This window comes from Lathamus discolor, chromosome 14, assembly GCF_037157495.1.
Source record: "Lathamus discolor isolate bLatDis1 chromosome 14, bLatDis1.hap1, whole genome shotgun sequence".
Classification (NCBI taxonomy): domain Eukaryota; kingdom Metazoa; phylum Chordata; class Aves; order Psittaciformes; family Psittacidae; genus Lathamus; species Lathamus discolor.
In genome coordinates this window covers 9782101-9798075 of record NC_088897.1, presented here as the reverse complement: position 1 = coordinate 9798075, position 15975 = coordinate 9782101, and the positions used below count along the sequence as shown (strand labels likewise).

Sequence of the window (15975 nt, the reverse complement as noted above, 5' to 3'; positions counted from 1 at the left end):
TCACACCCCTTGCCCAGCCCGCTGGGGAGGGCCGGGGGCCGCCAGCCCTGCAGCAGGCAGATGGCGTTGGCACGGCTGCCGGACGGCTCTTGCGTGTGTTAAAAATAAACACAAACCCGGCTCTTTGTTGAATAACCCCCTCCCCATCTCCGCCAAAGCCCAGATGGCTTCTCCTCCCCGCGCCGACGCCGTGCGCCCGCAGCCCGGCCAGCCCCGGCCCACGCAACCAACCATCGCCCAGTGGGTTTGCAGTTCTAATCCCAGGCCCTGCTTTGCCAGCGCGCACCAGGAGCACGGCAAACCTCGGCTTGGGACGCGGGCAAGCCCATGCCTGCGGTGGGACCGATGCTGTGGTCCTCATCCCAGGGGGGATGCAGGGCAGGCAGGGGGCAACTGATGCTTCCTGCAAAGCGTTTTCAAGCTCTAAACCCAAAACTTTGATCCGCCGGTAGCTGCATCAATGTTTAATGCACCAAAGGCCTGGTAGGGCTTGGAAGATGAACATTTTGAGGCCAAATTGATGTTTTTTGATATTATGATATTCAAATAATTTTTAAGCAGCCCAACGCTTACCCCAGCACGTACCTGGACTGCTAATGAGGGGCTGCCTCCTGTTTGGGTTTGACACAAAGCAAACAAACCCTTTGCAGGTGCCTTCAAAGCATCCGGATGGGGAAATAAATGGGGGTGAGCGCAGCACAATGATGCTGTGCTCCTCAGGGCGCATCCTGGCTCCCTAATTCTTCCTTAAGTGCCAGTTGGCACTTTGACGGAGTACGCATGAGGCTGGCACAGCCCGGCATGAAGCGCTTGCACGGGTGGTGATGGGCTTTTGGGATCCTCCAGCTGCCAGCCCAGTGTGCAGTGTGTGCAATGGATGCAACGAATGCAATGGGTGCAGTGGGTGCTGTGGGTGCAATATGTGCGATGGGGGCAGCAGGTACAGAGCTCTGAGCTGCCGAGCCCTGCCTGGCCTTGGCCAAAGCTCCTCAATCCCAGTTTGTCCTGCTCCTCATGGATCTGATCCAGGCTCAGCTCCCACAGCCCGAGCCAGGCTGTTCCTCCATCAATCCCACCCTGTGCCAGTGCCAGCGCCGAGTTTTCCCATCCATCCTCCCAGCCTGCACTGGGAATATTTCATTTTTACTGTGCTCTCCCGACCCGCGCCGGCTGCTTTGGGAAATGGATTTCTTGCTGTCTCGAGCATTGCCGCTGGTTAATTTAAACCCAGGACAAGAGGCAGGGGTGATAGAGACCATGTTCTCTCTCCTATCCAGCACAGGGCTGAAGTAGCACCCCAAAAATTCACCCCAATGCAAGATGAGCCCATGCAGCTGCTGTTTGGGGTTTGGGGTAAAGACATCCCCAAGATGGGAGCAGCCCTGGTTGGGATCATCCATGCAATGAAAGAGATGGTTTAAGGGGTCCCACAGAGCCCTGGAGATGGTCACTGTCTCCTCCAACACCAACAACCACCCCTGCACCCCACAACAGCCTCCCCAGCTTCACAGCATCGTGAGCAAGGCTCTTCCACCCCGACCTATTAACACACCGTTAACAGGAGGGGAGTTCATTTGGCCATGTAATGTTTCACGGATAATTAATTATTCTCCATCTTCCCAGCAAAAAGAAAGAAGGAAGAGCAGGTAAGAGGCGCTGTGCAAAGCACAAAAAAGCCAGCTGAAACCTGGGGAAATCGGTGAATTACTCGTAACATCAAAGGCGAGGGAGGATGCGCTGATTTAGTGGGGCACGGCGTGATGCAGAGCCCTGGGCATCACAGCGATGCTGAGGCCGGCACGTACTCGTTGCATTAGTGGTCCTGAGGAATAGCACTGATGAGGGGTCTGTGAGGGACCCCATCCTTTGCTTGTGCTCCCCATCTTTGCCCCGTTACCTCCCCATCCCTGTCTGCTGCCAGATCTGCCTTTGCATGATGCTGGGGGATCCCCATGACCCATTGAGCACCACTTTGAAAGGGGGGAAGGAATTCCCCCCAGCCTGGTCCCCAGTGCTTCATCCATCATCAGATGCGAGCAGCAATGTAAGTAATGATATTTAACATTTCATAATAACGACAATTAACCAGTAACTAATGCCTTTTACACCACGAAAGCCAGAGTAAATTAATTCCCCTAATTAGCTGTCAGGCAGCACAGGGGCACTGGCAGCCGCTGCCTATGTTACCCCCCCCCAAAAGCATCACTGAGTGTCCTCAAACCCCAAATCACACCCCATAATTTGCACCAGCACCAGTGGGACATGGGGCTTCACATCCCGGCCTCTCTGAGCCCTAAATCACCCCTATCTCCTGTTAGAAACATAGCAGCAACAACAAAAGATGGCACCAAAATGGTTTATGGCTGTAATGAATTGTGCTGGAGGGAAAAAACCAGCCTGTTTGTCTTGAAGCAAGGGGGGGGTTCCCATTGCACACAAATGGGGATGTTGCTGAGCCCCATGTCCAGGGACCAGCAGGGAGGGAAAGGGGGATGTACTGAAAACACTTTTCCTTCACGTTTATCCCACCCTATTGCTCTGATCCTGCTGGGGGGGTGCGGGTGATGGAGGGGTGCAGTGCTCTGTGGTACCCTGGTATGTGGCGTTCAGGCTGGTCTGGGTGGAAGGATGCGGCTCCCACTGTCCCTGCTGGGGCTGGAGGGTGGCCAAAGCTCCAGCACCAATGGCTGGACTCTGCCCCATCCCTCCCCTTGGCTCTGCTCCTGGCTGCCGGCAGGGATGAGAACAAGGACGGACATGGCTGCCCCCAGCCAGCCCCACCAGGCCACCTACGACGCCATCGTCATCGGGGCCGGCATCCAGGGCTCCTTCACCGCCTATCACCTGGCCCAGCGCCACAGGGACACCCTCCTGCTGGAGCAGGTACCGTGTCCCCAGCCCTGACATGTCCCCGGTGACAACGAGCTGGGGTGGGTGCCTGCAGACCTGGGTACCCTCTGCATGGCATGGAGTGGAGCTGCCACATGTCCCCAGTGCCAGCACCCCTGTGCCCCCAGCGCCAGGACCCCCATGTCCCCAGTGCCAGCACCCCTGTGCCCCCAGCGCCAGGACCCCCATGTCCCCAGTGCCAGCACCCCCATGTCCCCAGTGCCAGCACCCCTGTGCCCCCAGTGCCAGCACCCCTGTGTCCCCACTGCCAGGACCCCCATGTCCCCAGTGCCAGGACCCCGGTTTCGCAGCAGCACAGGGCTGGGAAAGCACCAGGGCAGGCTGCGTCCCCAGGTATCAGTGGGGTCAGGGCTTGGCGGTAACCCCCCTGTCCCCCTGCTCTGCAGTTCATCCTGCCCCACTCTCGGGGCAGCTCGCATGGGCAGAGCCGCATCACCCGCAGCACCTACTCCCGGGTGCCCTATGCCCGCATGATGCCAGACAGCTTCCGCCTCTGGAAGCGGCTGGAGGACGAGGCCGGCACCAGCCTCTACAGGTGATGGCAATGGGGATGCGGCCCCACCGGGCACTGTTCCCCCCACGTGGGGGCTGCAGGAGCTGTGTGTCAGGGCTGGATGAGGCCGCCCCGGCAGCAGCTGCCAGCCCTGGGTAATTTATGGGGCTCATAAGGAAGCATCATTAAGGAAATGAGCATCCAAATGATCCTCCTCTGCTGGGGTCAGGGCTGATGGCAATAGCTGGATTTAGGGGGGGGCTGTGGTGTGACTGGGATGCTGGCATCCGGATCCTCCGCATGCATCACCGCACACACCCGTATCCCCATTATCACCTGTATAGCCCGTACCACCCAGCAAGCCTAACATCAGGCATCGCACATCCCAAGCATCACCCTTGCCAGTGCCTCGGTTTCCCCCAGGGGCAAAGCAAGGGGGGGTCAGCGCATGGAGGGGGAACTGATGTGGCTGGTGGGACACAGGCGGACCGGGCTGGTGGTGCTGGGGCCGGCGGGTGACCCGGAGCTGGAGGGCTGCCGCCGGAGCCTGGGGGACAACCACGTCCTTGATGCCACGGAGCTGGCCCAGCACTTCCCTGGCCTCCGGCTGCACGCTGGAGAGGTGGCCCTGTGGGACAGCACTGGTGGGGTGCTGTTCGCTGCCCGGGCGCTGAGGGCAGTGCAGGTGGGTGCTGCCAAGAGGATGGAACGGGGTAGGATAGAATGGGATAGGATAGGATAGGATAGGATAGGATAGGATAGGATAGGATAGGATAGGATAGGATAGGATAGGATAGGATGAGATGGGATGAGATGAGATGGGGTGAGATGGGATGAGATGAGACGAGACGAGATGAGACGAGACGAGACGAGATGAGATGAGATGAGATGAGATGAGATAGATGGGAAGGGATGGGATGGGATGGGATGGGATGGATGGGAAGGGATGGGATGGGATGGGATGGATGGGAAGGGATGGGATGGGAAGGGATGGGATGGGATGGGATGGGATGGGATGGGATGGATGGGAAGGGATGGGATGGGATGGATGGGAAGGGATGGGATGGGAAGGGAAAGGAAAGGAAGGGAAGGGAAGAGGAGGGATGGGATGGGTGTGGATGGGAAGGGATGGGAAGGGATGGGAAGGGATGGGATGCTATGGGATGGGATGGGATGGGTGTCCTCTGGCTCAGTCCCGGCAGCCACCTCCTGTCCCCATCCCCTCCCAGGATGCCTTCCGCCGGCACGGGGGCACCCTGCAGGATGGGGAGCAGGTGCTGCACATTGAGCCCGGGGCCATGCTCACCATCACCACCACTGCCGGCGTGTACCGAGCGCCCCGGCTCATCATCACCGCTGGAGCCTGGACCGGTGCCCTCTTGGCACCGCTGGGTCTCCGCCTCCCGCTGCAGGTGAGGGTTGGTGACACCATGGGGTGGCAGGGCCATGGCCAGGGCTAACGCTGTGACCCCAGCCCCTGCGCATCGACGTCTGCTACTGGAAGGAGAAAGAGCCCGGGAGAGCAAGCAGAGCCGGTCCCTGCTTCATGGCCATGGGGCTGAGCCGAGCCCCGCACGGCATCTATGGGCTGCCAGCCCTCGAGTACCCTGGTCTGGTCAAGGTGAGCAAGGGTATGGTGGTGTTAGGGGGGTCCCCCCGCCGACTCCCCTGACCTGCTGCCCCCCAGGTTTGCTACCACCACGGCAGCCCCACGGACCCCGACGAGCGGGACCGGGTGCCCCCGGGTACCCCCAGCCCCGATGTCACCCTCCTGAGCAGCTTCATCAGCAGCCACCTGCCCGGGCTGGAGCCCTGGCCAGCCGTGGTGGAGACCTGCCTCTACACGGTGAGCGTCCCCCAGGGGCATCCAACCCCAAAGCTGGACCTTGCCGTGCCTTCCCCACAATAATGGGTGCAGGAGAGGAGCCCTGGCCCTGCATCCTCACATCCTGGCTCCCCCAGAACACCCCGGATGGAGACTTCATCCTGGACCGGCATCCCAAGTACAGCAACATCATCATTGGGGCTGGCTTCTCGGGTAGGTGAGGGCACCCAGCACCCCCCAGTGCCCAGATCTGCCCTGTGCCCAGCCCAGCATCCTCCTTCTTTCCACAGGCCATGGGTTCAAGCTGGCACCGGTGGTGGGGAAGCTGCTGTGTGAGCTGAGCCTGGGTGAGGAGCCATCCCATAGCACTGCTCCCTTTGCCATCACCCGCTTCCCTGGAGTGCTCCGGGCTGCACTGTAGGTGAGGGGCCCTGGTTGTGCCCACACTGACCTGCAGCTGTGTTCTTGCATCCCAGTGTCCTTACATCCTGGTGTGCTAGCATGCCTGCATCCCCACGCATCCCCACATATCCTCATATCCCTGCATCCTTGTGACCCAGAATGCTGCACCTCAGCATCCCTCCACCCCACATCCCAGCTACCCTGCATCCACACATCCCTATACTCCAGCATCCCAGCAGCCAGCATCCTGGCACCCCTCCACCCCACATCCCAGCACCCCTGCATCTCCATCTCACAGCATCCTGGTCCCTGCCTCCTCAGATCCCAGCACTCCGACGTCCCCCCATCTCAGTAGCCCTCCATCTTGCACCCCTGCATCCCCATAGCACAGCATTCTGGTACCCTGCCTCCCTGCATCCCAGCATCCCCCATGCCACGCGGTGCCAAGCTGTCTCTACCCAGCACCAGCTCCCAGGAAACAAATTAAGGAGCTTTGTCAGCCCCATGAAGATGGAGCTGGAACAGTGCAGAGACGCTCTCGCTTAGGAGTCAAGTTAAATGTTTTAATGTTAAATGTGCCATTTTATTATCATTAGATCGCTCCCACTTAATGAAAGCGCATTAGCGCAGCGTGGCTTTATGGCAGCGAGCGCAGAGCTTCCCCCATTTGTTTCCAAGAGATGCTTGGGAGAAGGGACCAAACAACCCGGTTTGTGGGGTCCTGGGGGGGGGGGGTGTCTTGGGGATGGGGGGAGGCAGGGGCAGCACCCAGAATCAGCTGGTGGGTGCTGCAGCCATACGCAGCACAGGCGGCCAGCGAAGCACATCGCCATCTCCTCCCTGTTAAATAATTAACTGAGCGGAGGGCTCCCATCCCTGCTGCTCATCTGCATATTTATGAAGATTGATAAATGACGCAGTGCCAGCACCCACGGGGGCTGTCTCCTCTCCCCAGCACCCATGGGTGCAGCACGCGCAGGGCTTGGTCCCTCCACGCAGCATCCTCATCGAGGCTGCATCCATCCCACCACCCCCATCGCCCCCCAAAGCAGGGTGAACCCCCCCACCACATGGAGCAGCCACTGCCACCAGCCAGAAATGCCGTTTATTTCCATACTGAAAGTAAAGGGGATGGGGAGGGGGGGAGACGCACAGCTGGGCTAGTGCAAACCAACCAGGCAGGGTAGGGGGTTACAACAACCCGGATGGGTACGTGGGACCCCATCCCCATGTCCCCTTCCTGGCTGCTCCCCAGGGCCTGGCCAGTGAGAGACGTCTTTGGCTCAACTAAAAGGGGTTTAAGAGGACATTGGGGTGCCTGGGGAAGGGGTGGGGGGCGAGTTTAAGTTATAAAATAAGGAGCCAGCAGGCACTGAGGAATAACAAACCAGGAGGCCGGAATGACCGGCTCCGCCGCCGAGGGCAGCCGGGAGGTGGGAAGGTGGTGTGGGGGCTGCAGCCAGCGAGCCGGCCGGGCTGCTCCCCCCATAGCAGGGCTGGGGGGGGGGGGGTGGCTGCGTGTGTCCCCCCCCATGTCCTGTGCATCAGGAGTCACCAGGGCAGCCCTATGGAGCTGGGTGTCTCTGGGGTGATGGTGGGCTCTAGGCAGGGGTCTCGGCAGCCCGGCTCTCGGCCTCGCTGGGGGAGCTGTGGGTTGAGCGGCGGGGGCTTTCCTCGGCGTCCTGCTCCTCGTCCCATCTATCGTAGGTGAAATGGTGCCGCGAACTTGGGGGGCTGTGGGAGAAAGTGGGGTTAATGGGGGCTCAATGCTCCCTGCACACTGCAGAGCTGGGCTCAGTCCCCTTGCGTGCGCCAGCAAGGTGGCAGCCAGATGGATGCAGCCTCCATCACCGCCTTTATTATTGCTCCAGAGAGATTTGGGGTGTCTTCCGCTGCAGCTGACTCATGGCCAGGCTGAGCTGAGCCCCACGGGTCAAACTGGGCCTGCCCAATGGCTACCAGCCCCACAGGCACCCAGCACATGGCCATGGATGCAAACACCAGTGCTTATGGACATCACCGCTTGAGGGTCCTGCATGCACCAGAGCCCATGGCTGGGTGCTGGGGGTGCTCCTCCCCACCACCATCACCCCGTGATGCCATCCCTGGCCCTGGGGTCAGGCAGCCCAACTATGACCACGTTTCCACAAGGCTTTTCTTTCCCTTTCCTCCAGCTCTTTTCCTATTCAAGCCATTGGAAAGGATAAACCCAGCTCTGAAATCACGGCCAGAGACCCCATCGCACCCATTTGCACCCCAAATCCCCATCACAAGCCCCTGCACAACACGGGGCAGCAGGATGTGGCTGCCATGAGAAACAACTCCAAGTCCCAACCATCCACCCCGGCACCCCCACCGTGGGTGCTGCCTGCCCTCCATGCTCACACACTGCACCGGATGCATGTTAGTACCCATCCCATTCCTCCCCAATGCCTTCGGGACCCACCGCTGTCCCCAGGGCGCTGAATTCCCTGGGCCGAGCCCTTACATTTCCTGAAGGAATAAATTGGGCTGCATCCTGGATGGTGGCTGGGGAACGGGAAGGGATTAGCGCTTCCCAGTCTCCCACGTGCCACAGCCGCTAATCCCAAACATGCTGCTGGTCCTGCTGCGGCCATGCCCCATGGCTGGAGACGCACTGGGGATGCCCAGCGGCACCCCAAAAGCAGGGCTGCTCTGGACACATCCCAGGGAACCTGGCAAAGGTGGGATCCGTACCCGGAGCCAGGTGAGGATTAGGACGAGCTGTTAGTGGCACACGGGGAGGTTCATGCTGCACAGCACACACCGCTCCCACCTCCTGCCTCAGTCGCTCTCGGGCCGGTACAGATACTTCATCATCAGGCTGTCGACCTGCTTCTTCCTCTGCTTCTCCTCCTTCTTGCCCCGGCTGGGGTGTCCCTGCTCCTCACCCCCCGCTGCCTTTGGGCCCTTCTTGACACTGGAGGTGCTGCGGTAGGAGCTGGTGGAGCCGGAGGAGGAATCGGAGGAGGACTCCGATTCGGATGATGATGACTCCTGCTTCTTCTTCTTCTTGGATTTCTTCTTGGACTTCTTGGAGCGCTTCTTGGAGCTGCTCTTCTTCTTCCGCTCCTCCTCTTCCTCAGAGGAGCAGGAGCTGCTCCGGCGCCGGTGATGCCGGGAGAAGTCGAGGGCGGACGCGGAGCGGCGCAGGCTGCCGGGATTGGGGTCGGCAGCACCCAAGGGGGCCGCGCTCCGCACGCTCCGCACGCTGCGGCCGTCATCGGAGTCAGCATCGGGGCTGGAGCAGCCCCGGGCCCGCGCCGGGCGGTAGCTCAGCACCTCCTGGATGGCAGCTTCCAGGTCGGGGTCGAGGTAGGAGCGGTGCCTCACGGGGCGGGCGTCCCTGGGACTCCCCTCTTCAGAGGCAGCGCTGCGGGGCCGGGGGGGCACGGAGAAGCTGCGCCCCAAGGGGGGCTGCCCACGGGACCCCTCGTCCGCCTCTTCCATGCGGCTGCGGGCCAGGGAGAGCCGCGACTCGGGGCGACCTTCGGGTCCCCCGCGCCGGCTCCTCAAGCTCCCAGGGCTGGAGAGGGCGAAGCTGAGCACTGAGGACCGCTCGTCCCCCGCCTCCTCATCCTCCATCGCGCGCCAGGAGGCTGAGGATGCCCGGCTCACCGGGGCAGAGGCAACGGAGGCTTTGTCTCCATCGGCAGCAGAGAGGGACCAGCGCTTGCCCAACCCTTGGCGAGCTCGGCTGCTGGCATCGGCGAAGGCGCGGGCGATCACGGCCGCCCGGTCCTCGGGCTCGGTGCTGCGGGCTGCCCTGCGAGCAGCACGCTCGGGGGAAGGCGGCCTCTCTCCCAATGCACTGAACAGCGTCTGCTCATCCCCATGGCCACCTATAGAGTCCTTGAGGCCCGGCCGCTTCCTATAGCTGAGGCAGCTCAACACCGACACCGGGCGCTCCTCACCCTCTGGACCATCCAGTGGGGCTGACCTGTGCCAGCACCACGCACGCACCGAGGAGACAAGAGAGAGACGGAGGTGAGCGGGTGAAGCGGGGCCGTTTGCGCCGCCCCGGCGATGTGCGTCAGTGGGAAACAGCACCGAGTTAAAATGTCAGGTAAATGGGGGAATTGTTCTAGCCCAGCACTTTGATTCCCCTTTTCAAGGGCTGCGTTCAATCTATTTCATTGTCGGCTACCTGGAGCCGCGGCGTTTGATTCCCGACTTCAGAAAAGGCGGAATTATCTCCCATAACAAAATGTTTTACATCTGCACCGCTGAATAAATTAAACCAATTAAGAAAACCCGGCTCAGATCTCTCCCCTCCTGCTCGGCAGAAGGGAGGGGGGAGCCCCTTGGGACTCCTTGAGCCCAGCCAGGAAATTGGGTTTGGATAAAAGCAATCTGCACTCAGCGGGAGAGCGCCTTCCCTAGGGAATGGGAGTGCGGATGCGTGCCCCAGCCCCACGCTGGCCATGGGGGCACATGGGCATGGGCCCCCTTTCTGCTGGTGATCGCTGAGAGGTGTGGGGAGGTGTGGGGAGGATCCAGCCCTGGAGAAGGGGGATGATGCCCAGGGATAGAGCCGATCGTTGGGAATGCTGGGGAGGCAGATGGGCTCGGGGCTGTGACGCCCATGTGCCTCCACGGTGGTGCAGCAGGTGGAATGATGGGGAGGGGGACCATGGAGGTCCCTTTGCATGGGGGCACGTGTCCCCAGTGGAGATGGAGCTGGTCATCACTTAACCCTTCCTTGACCAGCACCACAAGCACAGCACCCAGAGTGTGACACCCCACGGGTGCTCCCCCCATACCTTGTCCATCCCCTGGCACAGCTCACCCTGTCCTCTGCCACCCAGCCCTGCACCCACCTGCTGCCCTTCAGGCTGCCGTCATCCGAGAGTGCTTTGGAGGAGCCTTTGCTCTTGGAGAGCCAGGACTTCACTCCATCCACGCGCTCCTCCAGCTCCGAGTCCACGTCTGAGTCACCGTCACTGTCAGAGGAGCGGGTTGGGGTGAGAGAAAGCAAGATGTGAGCGTGGGGCAGTGAGATTTTGGGTGCTGGAGTGGCAAATTGCGCTGGTGGGCGCTGAACCCTCCCAGCACCCACTGCCTGGGTACCCTGGTGTGGGCAAAACCTCATCCCACGGCCCTGCTCCATCTTCAACGTGCATACATAGGGGCTCCATGGAGCACAAACCCCCAGACCACCCCTTTGCCCATCCAAGGAGCTCCTGCACCTTCTGCCCAATGTCCCCCCTGCCATTGCACAGGGCAGCAGGCAGGGAACAGCTCCAGAAACACAGGAGGTTTCCAGCCCTAGGGCTGGGAAGGAAATAAGTGGGTTCGTTTTATAGGCCACCGTCGAGTGCAAAATTACAGCGAGCAGGAGCAATGTTGATGGCCCTGGGTAAACAGGAGTTTAGCAGGCAGAACAGAAACGACCCCGGCAAGGCGGGCAGATTTACAGCCCTGCTGAGCCTGGAGCTCCTGATTTACATCCCAGTGTTAAAAAAGTCCTATCTGGCTTAAACCATCTAATTTATATCAGCCGTTCGTAACCATATTGATTGCCTTTAGAAAGAAGGTGCCGTACGCATTGCAAAATCCATTCCTCCACGTTAAAAGCATCCCTGTATAAATCTCCCTTAATACCTAACTGCTTACTGCTTTCATTAGGGTTATGGCAGTATTGGCAGGATCCATAAGGAAATCGAAGTGGCACGGCCCCCTCTCTAACCACCCTGCCGCTGGCCGGTGAGAGGCGAGGGATCCCACCAAGGATGGGATATATCGTATCATCTTAAAGAGCTGTTTTATCCACCCAGCTTCGGGCTTATTCCCTGCCTGGGGCTGGCAGCAGACAGCGCAGGCTGGGATAGACCCTGTATATGAATCTTCCTCTTTACATGCAAAGCAATTTGCCGCGCTCCATCACGCGCGCGTCTCCCTCCCCTGCAATACATCCAGGCAACGCTCAGCTTGGAAGAAAAACACAAACAAGAACCCACAAAATGACAACAAACCAAACCCCAACGAGCCCCCTGAAACAAACTCTGGGGGGAAGCTAAGGTTTTATAACCATCAGAATTAAACTTCGCATCAAACACAGTTCATATCCGTGCCGTTAGTTAAGCGCGACCCGCGTCGTGGTGCAGCGACCACAGCTGGGATATTAATGGTGGGTGGCAGTGGGGCTCCATCACTGCTCCATACCAATGCGCTCATCATTAGCCATGGCAGAGCATCCCCCCTGCCCCATCCTGGGGGCTCACCCCGTCCCCCCTGCATGGGATGCGGTTATGTGCCGTGCTGTGGGTGCTGTTAGGGCATGCGGAGATGGGCCAGTGGCATGCAGGGCCCCGGCCCGTGGGGGTGAGGTGGGGGTTAGGGGAAGGGGGGGAAGGAAAGAGAAGCTCCTCACAGTTTACTCTTTCTTTTCTGATACTTTGCCACCATGTCCTGCAAACTGGGAGGGGTTGGGGGGGGGGGGGGGGTCGGGGTGGGGAGAAACACAAAAGAAAGGAAATCAAATCAAAAGAAAAATAAAAGACCAAAAGGATGGGGAATAAATGGGGGTGAAGGGCCTGGAGCATCAATCTGATGAGGAACTGCTGAGGGAACTGGGGGTGTTTGGCCTGGAGAAAAGGAGGCTTAGGGAAACCTTCTCACTCTCTACAACTGCCTGAAAGGAGGTTGTAGTGAGGTGGGGGTCAGCCTCCTCTCCCAAGTAACACGTGATAGGACATGAGGAAATGGCCTCCGGTTGTGCCAGGGAGGTTTACATGGAACATTAGGAAAAAATGATCCACTGAAAAGGTTGTCAAGCATTGGACCAGGCTGCCCAGGGACGTGGCGGAATCACCATCCCTGGAGGTATTTAACAGGCGTGTAGATGGGACACTTGGGGACATGGTTTAGTGGTAGACTTGGCAGTGCCAGGTTAACATTTTGACTCCATGACCTTAAAGGTCTCTTCCAACCCAAACGATTTTACGATTCCATGATTCTATCCTGGGCTGGATTCCAGCGTCCCGGGCTGGGCTGGATCCCAGCATCCCAGACCTCCTGCCAGCCTGCGCTGCCCTGGCTCCTGGGGCTCCCTGGCAGATTCCAGCCAGCCGGCATGGCTCTGGCTGCATTTCAGGCACCTCCACAAGTGAGTGAAGCCGCACTGGGGCTGTGGAGGGTGGGATGCACGGACTGATGCATATGTGCACGATGCATGGATGGCCGGATGCATGTGTGCATGGTGCATGGATGGACGGACGGACAGACGGCATCCTGTCAGGGCCAGGCAGAGCCGAGGGGTCCCAGTGACATTTCAGAAGTGGCAAGGAGAAGCAGTGAACCCCGGTGATGTGCCTTGCACAGGGGCCAGGCCCGGGTGCTCTTACCTGTTGATGAGGTCCTCGTTGCTGTCACTCTCCATCTCATCCTCGATGGCCGCCTGCAGGTCCCCGATGCGCTTGAAGGCCAGCTTCAGGTCCGACTGCAGGCTCTGGTTGGCGGCTTCCAGGCTCTCCAGGTCCATCTCCTGCAGGGAGGGAGCAGGATGAGCTGGGTGCCCTGGGGAAACCCCCCCGTTCCCCCTGCCCAGCCCTGTTGTGGGTCCCTCACCAGCTCATGCTTCTTGCGGCTGGCCTCTGCCTCCTTCTTGGCCAGCTCGCCCATCTCCTCCTTGACATCGCGAAGCTGCCGCTGCAGCCGCTTGTTCTGCTCCTTCTCCCTGTTCTCAGCAGCCGCGCGCTGATCCCGCTCCTCCGTCAGCTTCTCCATGTTCTCCTTCAGCCGTGTGGCCAGGCTCTGTGGAGCAGCAGGCATGGGGTCACCCTATATCCCTCCACGAAGCCTTCCCCCTAGAGCATCACCCACTGAAGGCTCACCCAACAGTGGCTCCCATCCCCAAGGGGATGAAGGAGAAACCCCCCCTCCCAGCGCTGGGGAAGGGGCAGCACAACCACGAGGGCTTTGTTGAATTGGGAAAATAGATTTAACTGTGTGTGAAGTAATTAAAGCGTGTAACGTAGGGAAAAAATAGCTCCATTCCCCCCAAGCCACTGAGCCAGCCACTGCATATTTATGGCCCCGGCAGAGCGAGCGGGGAAGGGAAATAATAGCCTGGAAAATATTAAGAGGAGAGCTAAGCTGCTGCACTCCCCGGCAGAGCTGCAGAGGCAGAATATAAAGCAGGCTGCGTTTAGCGGGCCGGCAGAGGCTATAATTTCCCTAAGTCAATGCAGGGAGAGAGCAGCACTTTGCCGGGCTGGGTGCTGGATTACTGTTATCGGCGCGTGCAGGGAGCTTTCCCTGCAGGAATGGGGACAGCTGCCAGCAGGGGAGGGCTGCAGCGTGGGGGGCCTGGCAAGGGGATGGTGGGGATGCGCTCAGGGGATGCCCTGGGCAGCTTCACATCATGGTCCCGGTGTATCCCGGTTCCATAGGGAGGGACCTACCTCCAGGCGCTTGACTTGTGTCCGCTCGAACTCCAGCCTGGTCTCCAGCTCACGGATCTTGGCCTCTTGCCGGCTCACCAGCGACTTATCCACCATGGATTGCTCCAGGAATTCCAGCTGGCTCTGCAGGCCTTGCAGCTGCAGGGGAAACACAGCCTCAACCACAACCGCCCCGGTCCCCAGCTGCCAGCCTTGCTGCTCCCATCCCAATGGAGAGCTCCCCACGGGAATGCTCTGCACCCCGTACTGTGGGTAGCCAGTCTCTGGGTGCCCCCATGTGCCCCCTGACTTCACTCGGCATGCATCCCCATGGCCAGTGTCAGTGCTCCCTACCTTCTCCTGCAGTTCCTGCTTCTCCTTGCTGACCTCCTCCAGCTGTGCCTGGAGGTCGCTCATCTGTGCCAGGTCCCGGGATGCCTGTGGGACGTATGGAGGCCATGAGCAGGGACCCCATTGCGCCGGCTCCAAGAGAGGAGTCATGGGGGTGCCCCCTCACCTGAGCCACAGCCGCCTTGTGCTTCTTCATCAGCTCATTCATGTCCTCCTGGTCCTCCTCCAGCCGACTCTGCACCTCGTTCTTCTCCCGCTGCAGCCGGCTCAGCTGCTCCTCCAGCTGCAAGGAGCCGCTTGTGTCTCCCACTGCACCCCAAGAGCAGGGCACCCACCCCCAAAGCCACCCAGACGGTGTGGGGTCACCCTGACAGCACGCACGGTGCTGGCTGTCCCCCCGGCTGCAGGCGGGGCAGGATCCCATCACGACGCATTGCACCCCAAACCCCACTCACCGCTGCCTTGGCCTTGGAGAGGTCATCGATCTGCAGGTGAAGGTCTTCGATCTCCACCTCCATGGACTTGCGGGCCTTGACGGCGGCCGCGCACGTGAACTCCGACTCCTCCAGCTGCGGGGACGCGGCTCAGTGCCCAGCTCAGGGACGGGGACACCCCGTGTCCCTCAGGGGCTGTGGTTCAGGGGGGATCTCTTTGCTCACCTGGTTCTTGAGCTGGGCGATCTCCCTCTTGCTGGGCGCGTTGTTCTTCAGGTGGTCCAGCATGATCTGTGCATCGGCCAGCAGCGCCTTCGTCCTCTTCAGGTCCCGGCGCAGGCGCTTCTCCGTCTCAAAGTCCCGCTGGTTGGCCTGTGGCAGGGGGGGATCATTCCAGGACACTGCTAGCAGGGTGCCCACCCCACCACGGGGCTCCCAAAGCCACCCTGCGCCCTACCTGCTCACTGACAGCAGATAACTTGCTCTCCAGCTCCCGTTTCTCTCTCAGCACTTTCTGCTTGTCCTCATACTCCTCCTCCAGCTGCACCTCCATCTGCTTCAGCTGCAGAACAGCCCAGGCAGCCGGTCAGGGTAATGGGAAGGGGCTGGGACCCCTTCTTCTTGTGTGCCCCCACACACAGGGGACTCGGGGTGACCCCATCATCCCGGTGTTTGCGTAACCACAGGCACAAAGCCCAGTGAGTGCTGGCCCGGGCAGCGGAGGGACCGGTCGGACTCGCCAAGCCAGTGGAGCCGGGCTGCGGCCGGACGCGTGGGAGCCGGGTACTGCGTGATGGTGCCCGGCTGGCAGCTCCCAGCATCCGACCAGGGCACAGGGACACATCCCGGACACCCATGGGCAGAGGGGCCGCAGCCCAGCCCTACCTTCTTCTGGCACGACTGCCGAATCTCCTCCACCTCCTCGTCGCGGCTCTCCACCTCCTTGGCATGGGTCTGCCGCAGCCGCTCCATCTCCATCTCCAGCCGCAGCTTGGCCTGCAAAAGGGGAGGGGGGGGATGTGGTCAGAGCAAAGGGGACATGGGGGGACCCCAGTGCCATTCCCTGGGTGCCACTCACCCAGAAAGCCCCCCGGTCTGAGGTTGGCCGGGCTTCCCGCCCCATAGTGACCTGCCGGGCCATGGCACGGAGGGCCA

At 60.4% G+C, this 15975-nt stretch overlaps 2 protein-coding genes across 23 annotated transcripts in view; one reads left to right on the top strand and one right to left on the bottom strand.

Moving 5' to 3' along the window:
* Positions 1-2728: 2728 nt before the first annotated feature.
* On the top strand, positions 2729-6281 carry PIPOX (pipecolic acid and sarcosine oxidase). Of its 3 annotated transcripts, XM_065694900.1 has the most exons (9): positions 2729-2883; positions 3297-3445; positions 3887-4088; positions 4633-4815; positions 4878-5024; positions 5091-5249; positions 5366-5441; positions 5519-5649; positions 6227-6281. In XM_065694900.1, the coding sequence occupies exons 1-8, from the start codon at positions 2740-2742 to the stop codon at positions 5647-5649; spliced, it is 1191 nt and encodes a 396-aa protein (XP_065550972.1). In that variant the 5' UTR covers positions 2729-2739; the 3' UTR covers positions 6227-6281. The 3 variants fall into 3 exon arrangements, with proteins under 3 accessions (XP_065550972.1, XP_065550971.1, XP_065550973.1); XM_065694899.1 differs by lacking the exon at positions 6227-6281 and having other exon boundaries at positions 5519-6204; XM_065694901.1 differs by lacking the exons at positions 4878-5024; positions 6227-6281 and having other exon boundaries at positions 5519-6204.
* Positions 6282-6716: 435 nt separating this feature from the next.
* MYO18A (myosin XVIIIA) overlaps positions 6717-15975 on the bottom strand; it is a 35111-nt gene continuing 25852 nt past the window's right edge. For 14 of the 20 annotated variants that reach the window (XM_065694876.1, XM_065694877.1, XM_065694880.1 and 11 more), the window contains 13 exons: positions 15706-15816; positions 15278-15382; positions 15046-15192; positions 14842-14955; positions 14553-14669; positions 14390-14473; positions 14057-14194; positions 13221-13406; positions 12998-13137; positions 12025-12069; positions 10472-10594; positions 8428-9591; positions 7277-7364 (listed from right to left, as the gene is read on the bottom strand). In XM_065694876.1, the coding sequence (XP_065550948.1) occupies positions 8436-9591; positions 10472-10594; positions 12025-12069; positions 12998-13137; positions 13221-13406; positions 14057-14194; positions 14390-14473; positions 14553-14669; positions 14842-14955; positions 15046-15192; positions 15278-15382; positions 15706-15816 (2466 nt within the window). In that variant the 3' untranslated portion in view covers positions 7277-7364; positions 8428-8435. Of the gene's footprint in view, positions 7365-8427; positions 9592-10471; positions 10595-12024; positions 12070-12997; positions 13138-13220; positions 13407-14056; positions 14195-14389; positions 14474-14552; positions 14670-14841; positions 14956-15045; positions 15193-15277; positions 15383-15705; positions 15817-15975 lie in introns of all 20 variants that reach the window. The other 6 variants (XM_065694881.1, XM_065694883.1, XM_065694898.1 and 3 more) reach the window with 2 other exon arrangements.

Coding starts and splice junctions, on each gene's coding strand:
- PIPOX (XM_065694900.1), top strand. CDS start 2,740: ATGAGAACAAGGACGGACATGGCTGCCCCCAGCCAGCCCCACCAGGCC. Junction 3,446..3,886: donor GCCGGCACCAGCCTCTACAG/GTGATGGCAATG, acceptor GGTGGGACACAG/GCGGACCGGGCTGGTGGTGC. Junction 4,089..4,632: donor GGGCGCTGAGGGCAGTGCAG/GTGGGTGCTGCC, acceptor ATCCCCTCCCAG/GATGCCTTCCGCCGGCACGG.